Below are 18,102 nucleotides of genomic sequence, written 5' to 3'. Positions count from 1 at the left end.
CCAACAACTGTCTTTGTTTACAGACTCAAGGGGAGAGAAAAAAGAAAGCAAGTGTCCAACCCCAGGTTGCGATGGCACAGGCCACGTCACTGGACTCTATCCTCACCACCGAAGCTTGTCTGGCTGCCCTCACAAAGACCGCGTGCCACCAGAAAGTAAGCCGAATATGAACGCCATTTGCACATTGCTTCCCATGCATGTTTTCTACGTGCCGTCTGTGCTGTTTTACCTCTCTTTTCTGTAATGCATTTGAGCTTATTTCCTCCTCCAACCAAAGTGGTGGCGCACTTTCTCGTACGACCAACCTCTGCTTGTCTGGATGTGCTGATTGGTGCTTATGAGTAATTTTAGCCTGTTTTCAATATGGCTGCACTGATCTCTCAGACGCAAAGCAGCTTTTTCAACACTCCCTCCAGTCACACCTCTAATTGGACGAGGATCATGTCACAAGCAGGTTCTGATGAGTCAGTTTACTGCAGGCCCAGAGACGTAGCACTGCAGGATGTGTCATAGACAACCTAATGGCTAGACTCCTTTAATTCACCAAAATAAAATCCGTTTTTATTGAAGAGTGCTTTCTTTTTCATCATACGCCAATGCTTTCACACAACGTGCATGCCATTAACACATTGCATGCCTAGATTCTTCTTTCACCATATGGTGTGGCCGTGATTAACTTTATGATTAACTGATTTCAGCTGGAACGTTTCTTAGGAGCATGTGCATGTTGTTGTGACTGAGCCCATTCAGCTTAATGGAACACAAGGCTTTCATACTCACTCTGGATCCTCCTAACCTTCTCTCGCCCTCTCCTCTCTGTTTGTCCAAGTTCTTGCAATGTATGAGAATGTTCTAAAGTGCCCCACGCCTGGCTGCTCAGGACGCGGCCATGTAAATAGCAACAGGAACTCCCACCGCAGGTGAGTAGCTGGAAGGGATGTGGGGAGAAGAAACTGGCGCCACTGTGGGGACTGATGTTCCAGTCTTTTTACACAATTTATATAGGGAATAAGAAGAATGCGTAGTTGTAGATGGAAGCTTGCTTTCAGGAAAGAGAAGAGTTACTGATTTGTTTGTGTTTTGCTGAGTTCGGCTGGATCGTAGAAATACATAGCTCCAGGCTCAAATATATTATTTGCGCATTGGCACTTTTGACATGCAGACTGGAGATTCAGGATTCTATTCCCACATGGAACAAGGCACTTGGTGAACTTTTGAAACCTTTTAAAAGAGCCTAAAAAAAAAAAGGGATAAATAAGAAAATATATAAAATAATAGAAATACAAATATAAAATAAATATTTTATAATGATACTTTATATAATACACAGTATATGTACATACTGTATATGTGTGTGTGTATATACACTACCAATCAAAAGTTTTTGATACAATTGTATTTTTTATGCTCTTCTGCTCAACAAGCCTGCATTTATTTGATCCAAAGTACAGCAAAGATTTTGAGATAATTTTACTATTTAAAATAACAGTTTTTTATTTGAATATATTTTAAAATGTAATTTATTCCTTTGATTTCAAAGCTGAAATTTTAGCTTTATTACTCCAGTCACATGATCCTTCAGAAATCATTCTAATATTCTGTTTGCTGCTCAAAAAATATTTTTTATTATTATTATTATTATTATTATTATTATTATTATTATTATTATTATATAAAGATATAAAGGCTTCTTGAACAGCAAATCAGCATATTAGAATGATTTCTGAATGATCATTTGACACTGAAGAATGGAGTAATGATGCTGCAAATATAGCTTAATAAATTACATTGTCAAATATATACAAAAAGAAAGTACTTATTTCAAATATGAAAATTATTTCACAAAATTACAGCTTTGGTGTTTTTTGGATCAAATAAATGCAGACGTGATGAGCAGAACAGAATGTGAAAAAGTGTTTAAAGTATAATTTTTTAAAATAATAAAACATTTTATGTTCTACAGTAAATTTAATAATATAATAATAATAGAAATTGGTATTACTATTGAAACCTAAAAAATCGTAAAAATTAAAAACATATGTCTTATTCTAATGATTAATCCAATGTAATATTTATTTAATTATATCTAATCAATACTGATATATCTAACAAAAAAAAAAAAAAACTTAGTTAAGCAGTTAAGATGTGCCTCCATGTGCATATGGTGTACATTCAGACAGATGCAGTCTCCACCCGAAGTTGCTGCAGGCCATGTTATATGGAACAGCTCCTATGGGAGCACACACACACACACACACTATTAGAAGGGTTGAGCTGAAGAAAACAAAATGTATAATAGGGGAATATAACAACCCTGTACAGTATATATGGATTGTCTACACATTCCTCGTCACATGGTTGTCATGGCAACCATGTGACGTCCTTCTGTCTGTCAGTCTCCACTCACTCACCTCTTCTAATTTCTTTCTTTTAAATGCACTTGTACTTATATGCTTTATGTGTTTCTGAAATTGCAGAGCGTGGGGGTGGGGGGGGGGGTATGTTTGTATATTTGTCTTTTGTTGGTTTCTTTTTTTAAATGACTGAATAGTTTCTGTATAACCAGAAAACAACATGAAAATTGCAGATGATAAGAAGACAGTTCCCAGCTATACAAAGGATTACATAGAGAGAGAGAGAGAGAGAGAGAGAGAGAGAGAGAGATGATACAGAAAAGAGGGATAAACAAACGGAGTGGAAGATAGAGTAATGAGAGGAAGAAACAACGAGGGAGAAAGAGAGCAAGAGAGAAAGGAGAAAAAAAGGAGAGCAAGGGAGCGTAGCTGGATGTTCTGAAGCTCAGTTTGCTGTAGTGTGTCTCTCTGAAATGACTGCGGTATCTCGCTGTGAGGAGCTTTCTGAAACCAGCCAGCCAGAAATGCCCAGCAGATATCTGCAAAGCTTTGCCTTCGTACTATAGAACTAGGCCACATGAAATGCATAATTCATACATAAATATCCCCATGTACCGCACACGCGCGTACCAGGATTTTGCAAACACGCTGGAAGTCTGTATTGAGAGAATGTATTAAAAACAGACTATTCTCTCTGACAGACTTGTCTCCATATGCTGGTATTATACATTCCCTCATATCTCACTTTGGTCTTCAACTTCTGCTATCTGCTAGGGCATGTGTGTGCGTTTGGGAGTGTGTATGTGTGTGTGCCCTTACATGGTGCTTGTAATGTGATGTTAACATTACATAAATTGCTCTGCTGCTGTTGCAGTCTCTCGGGATGTCCCATAGCCGCCGCTGAGAAGATGGCAAAGGTTCAGGAGAAACATCACCCCTGCGACAACTCCAAATCTAACCAGGCGTCAGACCGTGTCCTGAGGTACTTTGTGACCCTTCGTGCCAAATGTTTAGTAAATAGTTTATATTGTAACAGTACATTAATCCTTTTAATATTTACAAGTAATTTTTTAAGTGCTTTTCACAAAAAAGAGTGCATTGGCACTTTAAAAATAATTAAAGACCCTAATTTGTATTTATTCTTATTGTTTAAAATCGACTTTTCCTTTTCACTGATGCATCTTAAGCTATTGTTAATCAACAGACAAATAGCTATTTAACATTAAATTAAAATGTTATTACATAATTGCAATAATGTAATTATTGTTATTCTTATATATATATATATATATATATATATATATATATATATATATATATATATATATATATATATATATATATATATATATAGCTGGGCAACGATTAATTGTGATTAATCATATCCAAATGTGTACATAATAAATGTGTCTGTACAGTGTATGTTTATTATGTATATAAATACACACACGTGCATGCATATATTTAAGAAAAATATGTTATGTTTATTTATTTAATATATTTATATATAATATAAATATAATATATACATTTAAATATATATTTCAATATATACTGAATGTGTATGTATCTTTATATATACATAATAAATATACAGTCCACACACATATTTTATATAAACAAAATCAATATATATATACGTCTCATATTATTTTGTATTTTTGTATTATATTATAATGTGTGTATATATATTTGAGTAATTTTAAAATATATACTTAATTTAAATACTTAAAATAAATCTACATCTCCATGACAGACATAAAATGGACTGAGAACTGTGATTCATCTTGACTTTGATTATGATATATTGATTTCCACCCTATGTCAATTCTTCCAGACCCATGTGCTTCGTAAAACAGCTGGAGATCCCACAGTATGGGTACAAAAATAATGTCCCAACCAGTACTCCACGATCCAACCTGGCCAAGGAGCTAGAGAAGTATTCCAAAGCCAGCTTCGACTACAGCAGCAGTTATGACAACCAGCCTCATGCCTATGGCAAGAGGTCCCTCACCCCGAAGCACCACGGGCGAGACACCTCACCCAAAGGATATGATGGCAAGCTTGGCTTTGTTATTCTTTTCTTCTTTCATTGAAGCTTGTGAGGTAGAAGGAGTCAAAATTGATAAACTGGTCTTTCTCTAGGGGATCAGATGGAAATAAGATAAGAATTAGTTTTGTACTGCCAGACGTCCTTGCGGTATTTTCCATTAAAAAATATATTTATATATTTTTTTTCTATTTTGAAATGAAGGCCTTCTCTTAATAAAAGCTTTGGATTTTTCACAGGCAGCCGTCGAGTTCAGTGCTCCTTTATTGGAAATCCTCTACTTATTGACTTCTGAAATGATTAATAACCTAGGTACACAAATCTAATGAAGGGATTTTTTTAATTTGCATGCAGCTCCTTTAATTTAATTACAGCTGGGTGGATATTTTTGACCACCATAATACATATGTGTGAAGAATGTATAGATATATACATCTATAATAAAAAAATATCCTATAAGATATTCTCTTTGTATGTATGTATATAATGCAAGACATCGCAAGCTCGCGTATCAAATAAAAAATAGCAAAAAAAAAGAAAAGAAAAGGCAGTTATGTAGTGAGAGATACACACAGATGTTTGAAATAAGCCAGATTTAAAAACCTATCGCCTGGATTTTTGTCAGTTTGCTCAAACATTATGTTTCTCTGTTTTTTGGTTCAAGCTTCATTTCTGGATGTTTTTTGTTTGGTAATGTACAGCGATGTAGCTCGCAACTGCAGCCCTGGTCTTGATAAATGAGCGCACTTACATTTGTGAAGGAATCAAATTAACTGGAACGATTTTGTTCAAAATGGTAGCAGTTGATTTCACGCCCAAGCCAGAAATCGTAGAGATTTCCTGTCAACAGAATTCGGCGGGATATTTTGGTACGGTTTCATTAGCTGTGCTTAAAATAACTCATTTTCATTATAACTCATGGTTATTACATCAGGAAAGTCTTGATTGCCCATAAGGAGCATTACAGCATGCCCTGCAGTGATAATATAGACAATGTTATTGAAATCAGAACACATACCACATCTCAGAAATTAAAGAGCATTCTTGCAAGTGATGTAACTTGCCTGTATGCTTTATCAAAAATATTCTGTTTTTGATAAATGAGACGAATGAAGAAAATTAAGCTTGAGCTAAAAAAAAATTAATGAGAATAACATTTAATTAATGTTAGGAATTAACCGCACTTCATTTAGACTCAGTTGGCAACATCAATTAGTTACACCCAGTTTAATTGTAATGACAGTTTTGCTATTTGTCTCAATGCTAAAGTAGATGAAAAATCAGATCAAATGGGAGAGTAGTATAAATCTTGAATAAGTGGTTAGCAGCTGATTTGTCACCTTCCAGTATTGAAGGATGATAACAGCTCCTTAGTCAATACTAGGCTTTTTTGTTTCTCAGTTCTTGTGTCTGAATGCAGACCAGGGTTTCTCTATGAATGTGGATTTATATTGAAAAATAAATGCTGTACAAATGCTTCCCATACAGGTCTTAGATTTCATGTTAACAATGTGTAGCCCTCTACATGAAACCTAGATACACTGTAAAACCATTTCTCCCCCTCTCCTCCACTCTCTCTCTCTCACACATTCAATTTCTCAAAGCATTCATCTTGAAACATCAGATCATCTGTGTGTATGTGTGTATCTATCTATCTATCTATCTATCTATCTATCTATCTATCTATCTATCTATCTATCTATCTATCTATCTCCCAGTCTGTCTATCATATCATCTATCTATCATCTATCTATTCTATCATCTATCTGTTCTATCATATTGTCTATTTATGTATGTATTTTCTATCTGTCTGACTTTCTATTCCCAAATCCATCCATCCATCCAAGGATATAGTGGCTGTCTGACCCAGGGTATGTGTATGTGTGCAGCCAAGCGCTATTGTAAGACCTCGAGCCCGGCCAGCAGCACCACGAGCAGCTACGCTCCCAGCAGCAGCAGCAGTCTCAGCTGTGGAGGAGGAGGAGGAGGGGGTGGAGGAGGAGGGGGAGGAGGAAGCAGCGCCAGCAGCACCTGCAGCAAGAGCAGCTTCGACTACACGCACGACATGGAAGCCGCCCACATGGCCGCCACCGCCATCCTCAACCTGTCCACGCGCTGCAGAGAGATGCCCCAGAGCCTCACCGGGAAAGGCCCAGAACTCCTGGCACAGGTGAGGGTCCACAACTTTTTCCTGCCAGATCCTCACCCGCTTGCACTGCTAATATTGCATTTTGCTTTCTCTCACTGGGTATTTCTTAGTTTCTCTGCACTGCCTTCCAGAATGTAAAGGTAGTGCACCGAAATGAGGGCATGCAAGTTTAGAGTCATCCGGGGCAAACCCCTGCTCCTCTCCTCTGGGTTTTCGAGCTCATTTGCACAGGGTGCAGTTTCAAACAGTGAATGACAGCAGCACCTCTGAGAGCTCTCTGCAGAGACTCAGGGTCATCATATGAGCCTAATGGTCTGAACGAGCCACGGTCACTTTAGTGACACATCGACTTCGGACATAATCTGTATGGTGATAATGAGAGCACAGGGCTGGAGGAAGCTGGCAGCTGCAGGAACGCTGGGGTAGTGGTGCCCCTACCCTTTCTCACTGAGACGAGTAGAATTAATGTTGATTTCAGCTGTGGTCCAGGCCAAGCCAGCTCTCCCAGCATCCCTCTGGGTACATAGGAAAGACAATGACCTCTCTTTAAGGACAGTGAGGCAGCAGGCTAGAGGGAGTGGGGATGAGAATGAGAGGTGGGGGGCAGAGGTAGTGAGGAGCTGCAGGGCTCTATATATTCACTAATAAAGCAGCTGTGCATGGAGATGTAGGGCAGCCGTAGAAGAAGCTCACACACTCTTCTTTCAGATCTTTTCTCCTCCCATCCTTTCCCACACTGTAAAAACTGAGGTGGTTGTAGAGTTTTAGAAATTTATCTATCAAATTATAATTATTTCAATTGATTGTAAAATGTTGACAAAGTTTGCCATTATTCTAAGTCTAGAAATAGCTGTATGCAAATAAATTGTTTAGTATTATGCACTGCATTTCATGTTTTTTATATAAAAAGTACACTGTAATTAAAAAGTTTGGTTACATTTTTTAGTTAATAGTTAATAGCAATATACCATTAATAAAACATTTAAAATAAACTTCTCTAGTTCAGTATATTTTAAAACGAGCTTCATTCTTATGATAGCAAAGCTGAATTTTCTGCAGTGTGTTTCATGTGATCGTTTAGAAAAAAATTATATTATGGTGCTCAAGAAATATTTATTGTTATCATCAATGCTGCTTAATGTTGTTGTCAAAACCAATAAATGCTTTTTCAAGATTCTTTGATAAATATAAAGTTAAAAAGAACACCATTTATTTGAAATAAAAATCATTCTATTATCTTTTCCTCTTCTGGTCAATTTAATGCAACCTTTCATTCATTCTTTAATTTACTCAAATAAATAAAAAAAACATAGGTAGCGAACACACAGAACAAAGTCCTTGTTGTCTCATAATGTGCCACATGACCTTAAGACTTTATACAGTACGTGAAATGTGACAAGGGAAGCAAACAACTAACTAACTAACTAATGAAGTAGAGGCACAAATACAGCTTGACATCACCAGACATTAATTACCACACGTGACAACAAAATCAGCAACAACAATGTAAGATGGCAAATGGTCAAACAATGCAACTATATTAATTATTCATGCCTAACGCAGGGAAGAGGGAAGAAGGCTAATGGGACTGATCCACAAAACTACTGTTTCAGTCTAGGCATTTGAACACACAATTAATGCCCCGCATGTTGGTACTCCTTCGAGATCCCTTGCTTATGTTTTTGTAAGTTGTTTAAAGTAGGCATGAAACAGAAATTGCAATTGTATTTCTTCCCTATCATTACATATTTGAAATTGAATGATGTACGTGGATAAATAATTTATAATACGCATTGCAATATTAAAAAAAAAAAAAAGAATTATTAATATTTATTTCATAGTGAATAATGTTACCAAAAAATAAAAATAAAAATTTATCCAGAATTTATACAAAAATAATAATTAAAATAGTAATTTAATAATTTTAGTAATAAATGAAATATAATATAATATAATATAATATAATATAATATAATATAATATAATATAATATAATGTATTAAAATCTTTTTTCTAAAAAATTTGGTTTTTTTACTTGCTTAAAAATCTTTTTAACTGTGTATATGAACCATGTACCCATCCTCATCTGTCATCCTTCCCTTCCGTATTTCTCAATTATTCTCTTTATTCCTCTCTCTTCTCTCTTTCGTGGCAGAGCCCTGATGACAGAGATGGGGATGAGAACGGAACCCTGGATCTGAGCCGGGTTGGAGGGATGGGGGAGGGCAGTGGAGGCACAGTGCTGACCCCCCTGCAGCCCATGTCGCCCCAGCGGCAGGCCCTGCTCAACAGCCACTGCTACCAGATGAGCACTGCAGACTGCTGGGACCTGCCTGTGGACTACACCAAGATCAAACGCCTGGACGAGGACCACAAGGAGGTACTGTCACCCCACCCCACCCCACCCTGACAACCCTTGAGTCTGCCTAGAAACAGACTGAAGCACTTGCTTACATAAAGTGAATTAAGAGGATAGTTACCACCATTTTAGTTCATTGTATTTGTTGCACCTGAGAGAGTGATCATTTAGAATATTCCACTTTATCATTTTGAAAAAATCATTGGAACTTAACAATTGAATGCTCTCTTAACATTCTGAAACAGAGTAACATTTAAAAAAAAAAAGTTAAATGAACATCAAGCTAAATTGGTTTAGAAATAATGTTGCATGAACAATCTGTAAATAATATTTTTGTGCTAATGTTTTGAGAACATTATTAAATTGATAACAGACTGGGAATGTTACCTGTTAGCTGGGGGGAAGAAATGCTTGTGTTTGAGCATCCTGACACAGCAACAAGGAAGTGGGATCTTTTTCTTCAAACAATAGCTTGATGAGGAGATGTGAAACCTGTTTAAAAGCAATAATTATTTCTGTTAGCAGTAGTGAAAGTGAAATAAATTAAACACTTCACCTTTACAAAACTTTTCAAAAAAGACAGTCGAATTAGCATTTATCATAAAGTATATAAAGCGCTAATAAAACAGTACTTTTGACAACTGTGACTATAAAAATCCTTAAGAACCGCCTTCTCTTTGGCTTCATCCTCTTTCACCAGGCATTTTGCTTTTTTGCTAACTGGTTATCTGAAAGACAGTTGGCAGATGAATACTAAGCATAGTGAGATTACCGTTTACTGCTTACGTGTTCAGCTCAACACAGCAGAAGCTAAACCGTTGCTTTGTCCTTGTGTAAACCTTAAACAGTAAACTGATTGGGAAAGCTATTGTAGTGATTTGAAGGACTGAAAGGACATCTAGTGTAGAAATCTGGTACTGCAACCTTCACTTCACTTGCGATTATTGCTTGAAAACAGATTTTTCCTCTGTTAATTAATTACTCATTAATGAACCCCCAGACTTAAACTGCTGTTATTATTATTTCAAAAGGGAATTGATGTTTTTTTATACATTTTTGGGGAACTGGGAAGAATGCAAATTAGGATTAGGAGATTTTGTGCTCAGTGTTATGATAACATGGAATTCTTTTAAATGTGAACTCTGCTGTGTATTATGTAATTACAGTACTTGCAGGTCATTGTACTATTGTTCCTTTTCATACTGCATTGTAATAACACTGATATCTTTCTTTTTCTTTCTCCATCCTCTTTTTCAGGATGACCTGGACCCGTTTCAGGATCTATTGGAAGAGCAGCAGTATTCAGGAGACGTGCCTCTCCCCAGTCCCAAACACAAATATGCTCCCTGCAAAGAGAGCAAGAAGGAGCTCCTAACGTAAGCATCTGCGCTGGATCAGGACTATCTCTTCTTGTTGACCTTGTAGCATGATTTTTTATTGTTATTACTGTGTGTCCATTGATATAAGAGATGAATAGTTCAGATAGAATGCATTGAATTGATCAAAAGACAATATAACAGTTTTTTTTTACAATGTTTTTTTTTAATTAATCAAAGAATCCTAAAAAAAAAATCCTATAGAATATTAATATTATTATTATTTTTTAAATAATTAAACTATTATTAAAGTCATATAAAATTAAATAGTGCACTGAAATGTTTTATTTATATCTGCTGCATATCATTCTGGGCTTACTATATAAGCAAAAGCTTTTATTAATGTATGGCTTTTGTAAAAATGCACTATTAGCAGACAGCCATGTAAAATTAATATCAATCAAGTCAAGTCAGTATTATTGGGCTGGTCAGTTGATCTTAGCATCCATGTACAATAAAACAGCATTTTTTAGCGTTCTATTAAAAATGTAAACTTTAATACGTTTAAACTTGTTGTTTCGAAAGTACAGTTAATTTATTTGCATATGAAACTTTTTAATGATAAAAGTGACCCTGAGTGCACCTTAGTAGCTTTAATAATGCAGCTGTTCTAGTAAACCATGCTTCATGCTTCTAAAATCCTCTCTTAAGGCTATCAAGCTGCCAACTGGCTGACAAGGGCATGCGTGGTATGATGACATCTAACTCCCAGGATCTGAAGTAAGCCCTCACGCTCTCATGTTTACACAGCACCTCAGTTGACCCTCAAAATGAGGTCTGTCTGAGGTTGTGCTAATCTGTTTCATGTTTTCATTGCTTGCAGGTGTCCCACTCCTGGCTGTGATGGCTCTGGGCATATCACAGGCAACTACGCCTCACACAGAAGGTGAAGACTCACAAATATGCGGATTAAAATTTTGATTTAATACTTCATATAATGTTTTTGCCACCTGTGAATTCAAAGAAGTGCAATGAGAAGCCCTTGGCATTTTTTGGTAAATGTGTTTCTTGCTCTGAAGTCTGTCAGGTTGTCCCCGGGCAAAGAAGAGTGGTATTAAAATAATGCACAGTAAGGAGGACAAGGATGACCAGGAGCCAATCAGGTGCATTTTTTTTAATTCCTTCAACTTTCCAAAGTAACTTAAAGTTGAAATGTGTAACTTACGGGAGGACTAAGGTTAAAATCAGCCAGTTACTGAGGACAACTGCAGAAGGAACTTTATTATGTGTGTGTGCTTATGTGTGAACTCGTATCTGCTGTGCCCAATGTCTTTAGGTGTCCTGTGCCAGGCTGTGATGGCCAGGGTCATGTGACAGGGAAGTATGCATCCCACCGCAGTGCATCCGGCTGCCCGCTGGCCGCCAAGCGTCAGAAAGATGGTTATGTGAACGGAGCGCCTTTCTCCTGGAAGTCTGGCAAGACAGACGGCATGACCTGCCCCACCCCAGGCTGCGATGGCTCAGGCCACGTCAGTGGCAGCTTTCTCACCCACCGGAGGTACATGAGCATGTGTGTGTGTGAGCATTTCTTAGCCAGGCCACTTCATAGCAAGAAATCAGTTTCTTAATCAGTATTTATTGAGGGTTTTTTAAGTTGATGGTTAAAACAATAAAAACAATTGGACAGTGGAGTAAGAAATATTCTATAAAACCTTTTTACTATCATACAATTGTCCTGGTAAATGTTATTGTAGAATGTTTAGATATTTTACTTTAAAATAAGACAAAGATACAGATTAGTATGCACTTTTAAATACTTTGAAGCAATAAACATATGTGAATCAGTTAATGTTTTAATGCAATTTAAGCCAATAAATAAATTAAAGTATGCACAATAATGCACAATTATGTTCTTAACCATGACAAATTATGTAAATCTTTTTAATGAGCAGACTGTTTAAATTGGAGTGAAAATGTATTATTATTTGTCGGTGCCAGTAGCCTTGTGGTTAGACAGTGTGTCGACATATACCTCGTCCTGAGTTCAGTTCCCGCCTCGAGGTTCTTTGTCGATCCCACTCCCCTCTCTTCACCCAACACTTTCCTGTCACCGCTCCACTGTCCTCTCTCATTAAATACATAAATATAAACATAAATATCATTTTAAAAATATTACTATTTATTTTCTTTTTTTTGTACATCTGTAGTCTGTCCGGTTGTCCCCGTGCCACATCTGCTATGAAGAAGGCAAGGATGACCGGGGTTGAAATGCTCACAATCAAGCAGAGAGCAAGTAAAGGCATGTCATTTTTTATTATATAAATTACTATAGAAATTCAATTCATTTTGCTTGCTATCAGTGGCATTTTTCACAATGAACTTCCCAATGTTCCCTTCCAGGCATAGAAAATGATGAGGAGATTAAACAACTGGATGAGGAAATCAAAGACCTGAACGAATCGAACAATCAAGTAGAGTCAGACATGATCAAATTAAGGACTCAAGTAAGAGCAGTTGCCATCTGTCACATCAGGCTTTGGCCAGGTGTTCAGTCACAGAGATGCACTGGTCTCTCTTTCTCCCTCCTCCCAGATCACCACCATGGAGACTAACCTGAAGTCCATCGAGGAGGAAAACAAGGCCATTGAGCAGCAGAACGACTCGCTGCTGCACGAGCTCGCCAACCTCAGCCAGTCCCTCATCAACAGTCTTGCCAACATCCAGCTTCCCCACATGGTAAGTGCCAACAGACACGAGGCCTCACATGCACTCTTAAAAATAAAGTTTATACCATAGAAGACAGTTTTGGGTTCCTTAAAGAACCTCTCAGTGAACAGTTATTATTCTATAGAACCTTTTTCCATTATAAAGAACCTATTGTTAATGGTTCAACGGATTTTAAAGGTTCTTCATGGGACCATTAATGCAGACATAGAACCTTTATTTTTAAGAGTGTAAGAGAGTGATACAAAAGTCAGGATAAAAATGTGTTCATAGTTACTTACAATCGTAAAAATCGTAATTAATTCAAAATAGTTGTTACATTTGTTAATATATCACCTACAGTACAATACATGTTTATCTGCTTAAAATAGTCTTTTAGACTATAGACTGCCTCTTGTTGAAAGCCAGGGCCTGAGTCTGCATTTCAGATGCTATCAGTAGGGATGAAAATACGGTTTCTATTGTTTCTCCCATCTGCTTCTTTATGTCTGTTGTTGAGTTCCTCGCAGTTCCATATGCTTCTGTGCTGAGGTCACACCCCTTTACCGACCATTGTAGAAAAAACAACCTCCACTCCAACAACTGCTTTTCAGTTGAGTAACAACATGGCCGCCGGCTGTGGATCAGATTCTCCCACACGATCGAGTCACAAACACACGATTGGACAAGCCCCATTCAAATGTGGCGGCCATGTTAGTAAACAACTGAAACACGTCGTCTTGAATATGGCTCCTGAATTCTCCACCCCCACTGTCGATGGATGCTATTTAGAGTGCGCACGAGGGGTCCTCAAGCTGCACTAACATCAGACGACTGTTGCCTGTTCATGTGTCATGCCGCTCAACTAGAACTTGGTTGTAAAGTCAAGTATGTCGGTTTTATTGAGACCACTGACCTCTGGCTTTTAGCCAGGCTAATAGTCTTTTCTCTACACCTCTCCCTTCTGTAGAAACCGGTGCCACTGAAAGAGGCCCCTGTTAAAAATTACTGCTGTTTACAGATGCCCCACAGAGTAAGAGATTCATTTTCCATAGTCTAACTTCTTACTCCTTCTCCTCACTATCATTTTCCTCCCCCCAGTCCTCCCCCCTTTTGTAACACACAGTACGATGTGTATGCATCACGAAGGTCCATAGAGTGTATCAGTGCCACACATATTGACATAATCCACTTCAGGGAGTAGCGATAAGAAAGCTGGGGTTGCAATATGAGCCATATTTATTTATGTTATTATCGTAAAACACATTATTTGATCAGGCACAGTGATGCTCATCGATATCTGTCTGCTTTTCATGCCGATCTGTTTGATATCACTTGTGAATGCCAGTATTACCTACATACTCATGAGCATGAAACTCACACCAGTGCATGCATACATAATGTATGTGCATATTTCTTTTTTGTTATCCATCTGATATATATATTTTTGGAAACAGTATAGTAGTCTTACGCTTGTTTTAGTGACCATTTTAATCAAGCCCTGCATTTAAAGAGATGTATTTTCTCCAAAACCCTAACTTTTATTTAGCTTTAAAGGCAGTTTGTGGGATCATTCCTTCCTAAATATATCCTGTTTCCCTTTCCCTTTCTGTCTTAAGCTTTGATTGTGTGTTTGATTGAACATATTAGCCTTGATTTGTTTTTTCGACCTCCAATGATCCCGATCTGTTCCGCAGGAGCCGATGAACGAGCAAAACTTTGACACTTATGTGAGCACTTTGACAGATATGTACACCCACCAGGACCAGTACCAGAGCCCGGAGAACAAGGCCCTCTTGGAGAACATAAAGCAAGCGGTTCAAGGCATCCAAGTGTAGCTTTGTGACTGGCTTTTATTGGCCAAGTAATGGGGTCATGTGATCAGAGCGTTAAGAAACAAAAGAAACCCATCATGTAAAAAGTATGGATAACTAGTATGATTTTTTTTTGCTGCTGTAATTTATTGTATTATTTGGTATTATTTATGATTCTGTTATGCTTTTGACAAAAAAAAAATACATAACTTATTTGTTGCCTTGCTTTAAGATGACGACTACCAATGGCAAATGTTTTGAGGAACATTCATGTTTTGTAAATTTTTCATATGACCTGACATAATGTGATGTACTGTTTATAGCTGCTAATGTATGCACATTTTAGTGTATATGTATTTATTAATTGTAAACAAAAACCATCCATTATTTTAAATCTAAAGAGGTGCAGAGGGGATGCATTTAGGGAATGTAAGGGCAATCAGCTTCAAACTTGAGCTTCTCTTTATGGAGCTAATGGGAACTAATGTGCTGTGCAGGCTGTTCAATGGGTGTACAGAGGTACATTTCTGTGGTTCGATTTTGGGTACATTTTGTAAAAATATTGAGAAACGTTGTCTTTTGGTTCCAAAATCATATTTATAGTGGTCAGTGTGGGCACTCTAATACAGTATGTGTATTGTTTTTATTTTTGCTTGTTAGTTTTTTCTTCTTCTTTTTTTTTCTCTCGTTTTAATTCCCGAAACAGATGGAAAATTTGAAAAAAAAAAAAAGATTTGTGAATGCAAACATCATGACACGGAAACTCACTGGTGTAAATCCCAAGACGTATTTTCAAAGTCCATTCTCTAAATGTAACGCCCGGCTGGTTGAGGCCAATATCTACAGAAAATTTCAAGGAGACAATCCAACATTAATTCTTAATTTAATGATCGTAAAATGTTAGTGGTAGTATGATAGAATATCAGCAATATATGATAACGAATCAATCATTTATTTAGATATGGGATGCAAAAGTTTGGGTATATGCAATTTCTTATTCTTACCATAGTAGAAAGCTGATGAATCTTTTTACTAAATGTAAAGTATTAAGTTTTATATAAATCTTTTAATACAGTCATGTTTTAGCGTTTAAACATGGGTGATCAAGTCCAAAAGGATGAATGCATTATGGTTTCACATTTCTCATGTTCGATTTTGCACAGGGACACCTTTGTTTCCATGTTTTGGTGTTTTTATTTGTTTCAGGAGACCAAGGAGGTGCCCAGACGTTTGAATTGTGGGAAGTTTTCTTTTCTTTTGAAGGAAGTAAATCTGTGTGTGAATGTTAGTTTATCAGTGTGCTGGATATACAGGGTTAATGTCACCATCCATACATAGTAATGGAGCACTTGTCTTGTAGATTTCGTCCAAACAATCATGTAAAGATTCATCTGGTCACGAGTGCACAACAAATATGACTATATCAGCAATGCAAGCTCATCATATTACAATTAGTGAACTCCGATCAGTTATATACAGTATTAAGAGAGGTCAGCTTGCCTTCTGTGGTAACCTGCGATTCACTTTCATCGCTTATTTTTTACGTTTCTGAGAAATCAGCGGCACTTTAAGCTCTAAGAATTATGGAAATTGAAGAAGGAAGCATTTTTGATAATTAAACGATGAAACGGCGTGGCACGGGTCAAGATTACAGTTGCGCGTGGGCAGTTTCAGTCGTTCAGAGGGTGGTTTACTGACATGACCAGTTCATATTACTCCATTATATCTTAAGGATATGTACAGTTATAGTCTGGAATCCCCCCTTTCGTCTTTATTTAGTCAAAGCCCGTTCAAAGCATCAAGCAAATTCACAAATAGGGCTGATTTTCAGTGGTGGATTTTAAAGTTGTTTGTATTTATCGAGCATGAGTCGAAACTGTCACAGTGATTTTTAGTGTGAAATGACTCTGGTTGTTGCTGATGCTCTATGTGGGGCTTTGTTCCAGAAATCTATGATTTTGTATTATTATTACGACTAGCATTATGTTTTCCAAGAGCTCATGCAAATGGTGCTAGTCACTCTTATTTATCGTTCTGTAATATCCAGACATCTCTTCCCCAACCACAGCACATTTCTCTCTCTGAAAGCTTTGTGTATGCGGCTTATTTCCAAGATAGTAATGCTTTTAACACACTGATAGCAAAATACAATATCCTCTCATTCACTCCCATAACTGATTTGACAGGAAAAGGGATTTTAAGCACAATTCCGCTGCTCATTTTCTGTTGGCACATATTGTACTATCTACTTCAAAAGGTTATCTGTGACTATTTAAATACAAAACTCTATCTATGGTGTCACATGCTTGAATGCAGAATACTTTTCTTATTAATAATTGTGAAATCATCAGGTTACGAGTTTCCATTTCAAATGGATTTTAATTAACCATTTTAAACCAGGATTTTTCTATAAAAAAAAAGAAAGAAAGAAGCATAGCTTTCTTAATGTCTCTTGCTCTCTTCCTCTATCCAGCTCTTTAGCTATCGTTTTCTCTCTTGTTTTATTTTTCAACCACATGGCATGATTTCTGTTGGTATGATACTTATTTTGCTCTAAGTGTTTAAGATCACAAGTTGCAGTGATATTTCATTTTGAAATTGTGAAATTTGTACAATTTTTATCATGCTGGTGTTGACATCTCTTACTCAATAAAACTTGTGTTGCCACATTACATCTCCCTTTTATTCAGCATATGTTCACAATGACTAGTTATGTTACATCATCATCTGATTTGCATCAAGGAGGTCTATGATACCTAGAGTAAAAAAAATCTCAGTGGCAGTTGCCTTGAAGTACAGTATGTGACCGGCTATCATCTTTACTTATGGGCATACATGTCATGGGACTGATCATGCATCAAAGGCAACAGAAAATTAGTCATTACAGTCCATTACAAGATAGCCCTGCATTATATGTTCCGCTGGCAAAACATCTACAATAAAAAAAGATTTATGATGCTTGGAAATGTGTTTATTTTGTCAGAATCAAATGCTTTCGAATAGCCCTTAATGACTAAGCAGGCCCTTTGCAATCATGATGATAGCCTACTAAACCAGTTAGATATCTTGTTAATTCTCTTACCATTGGGTAGCTATGTAGTCTAGCTATAATTAATAGTCATTGATATGCCATACCCTTAATATCAATTTGATAGAAATAGAAATAAAAAATGGCAACATTGGCATATAGAAGAGTAGACCGTAGGACCTACAACATAACAGGAATGACCCAGACATGTTATTTTGCCCTCTTTTAGTTAAAGTTAAATAGTAAACTACAAAGACTTACTATTTGTATTTTATGTTTTTGGTATGTACATCAAGTCAAATTCGTGATGTTTTTGTCATAGGGGAAAA

The 18,102-nt window shown here is 36.8% G+C and overlaps 1 protein-coding gene across 7 annotated transcripts in view; it reads left to right on the top strand.

Moving 5' to 3' along the window:
• Positions 1–17,417, top strand: part of LOC127984593 (myelin transcription factor 1-like protein) — a 53,210-nt gene extending 35,793 nt beyond the window's left edge. For 5 of the 7 annotated variants that reach the window (XM_052587307.1, XM_052587304.1, XM_052587305.1 and 2 more), the window contains 16 exons: positions 24–155; positions 830–920; positions 3,229–3,336; positions 4,192–4,412; positions 6,294–6,574; positions 8,709–8,933; positions 10,170–10,288; positions 10,940–11,008; positions 11,112–11,174; positions 11,308–11,391; positions 11,565–11,786; positions 12,436–12,527; positions 12,629–12,732; positions 12,821–12,964; positions 13,902–13,964; positions 14,629–17,417. In XM_052587307.1, coding sequence (XP_052443267.1) covers positions 24–155; positions 830–920; positions 3,229–3,336; positions 4,192–4,412; positions 6,294–6,574; positions 8,709–8,933; positions 10,170–10,288; positions 10,940–11,008; positions 11,112–11,174; positions 11,308–11,391; positions 11,565–11,786; positions 12,436–12,527; positions 12,629–12,732; positions 12,821–12,964; positions 13,902–13,964; positions 14,629–14,769 — 2,159 coding nt within the window. In that variant the 3' untranslated portion in view covers positions 14,770–17,417. The remainder of the gene's footprint in view (positions 1–23; positions 156–829; positions 921–3,228; positions 3,337–4,191; positions 4,413–6,293; positions 6,575–8,708; positions 8,934–10,169; positions 10,289–10,939; positions 11,009–11,111; positions 11,175–11,307; positions 11,392–11,564; positions 11,787–12,435; positions 12,528–12,628; positions 12,733–12,820; positions 12,965–13,901; positions 13,965–14,628) is intronic. The other 2 variants (XM_052587306.1, XM_052587308.1) reach the window with 1 other exon arrangement.
• The last annotated feature ends 685 nt before the right edge of the window (positions 17,418–18,102 follow it).

The sequence above is a fragment of the Carassius gibelio genome, chromosome B20 (assembly GCF_023724105.1).
Source record: "Carassius gibelio isolate Cgi1373 ecotype wild population from Czech Republic chromosome B20, carGib1.2-hapl.c, whole genome shotgun sequence".
Classification (NCBI taxonomy): Eukaryota; Metazoa; Chordata; class Actinopteri; order Cypriniformes; family Cyprinidae; genus Carassius; species Carassius gibelio.
The sequence above is the reverse complement of the archived record's forward strand: the minus strand, read 5'-3'. Positions and strand labels throughout refer to the sequence as shown.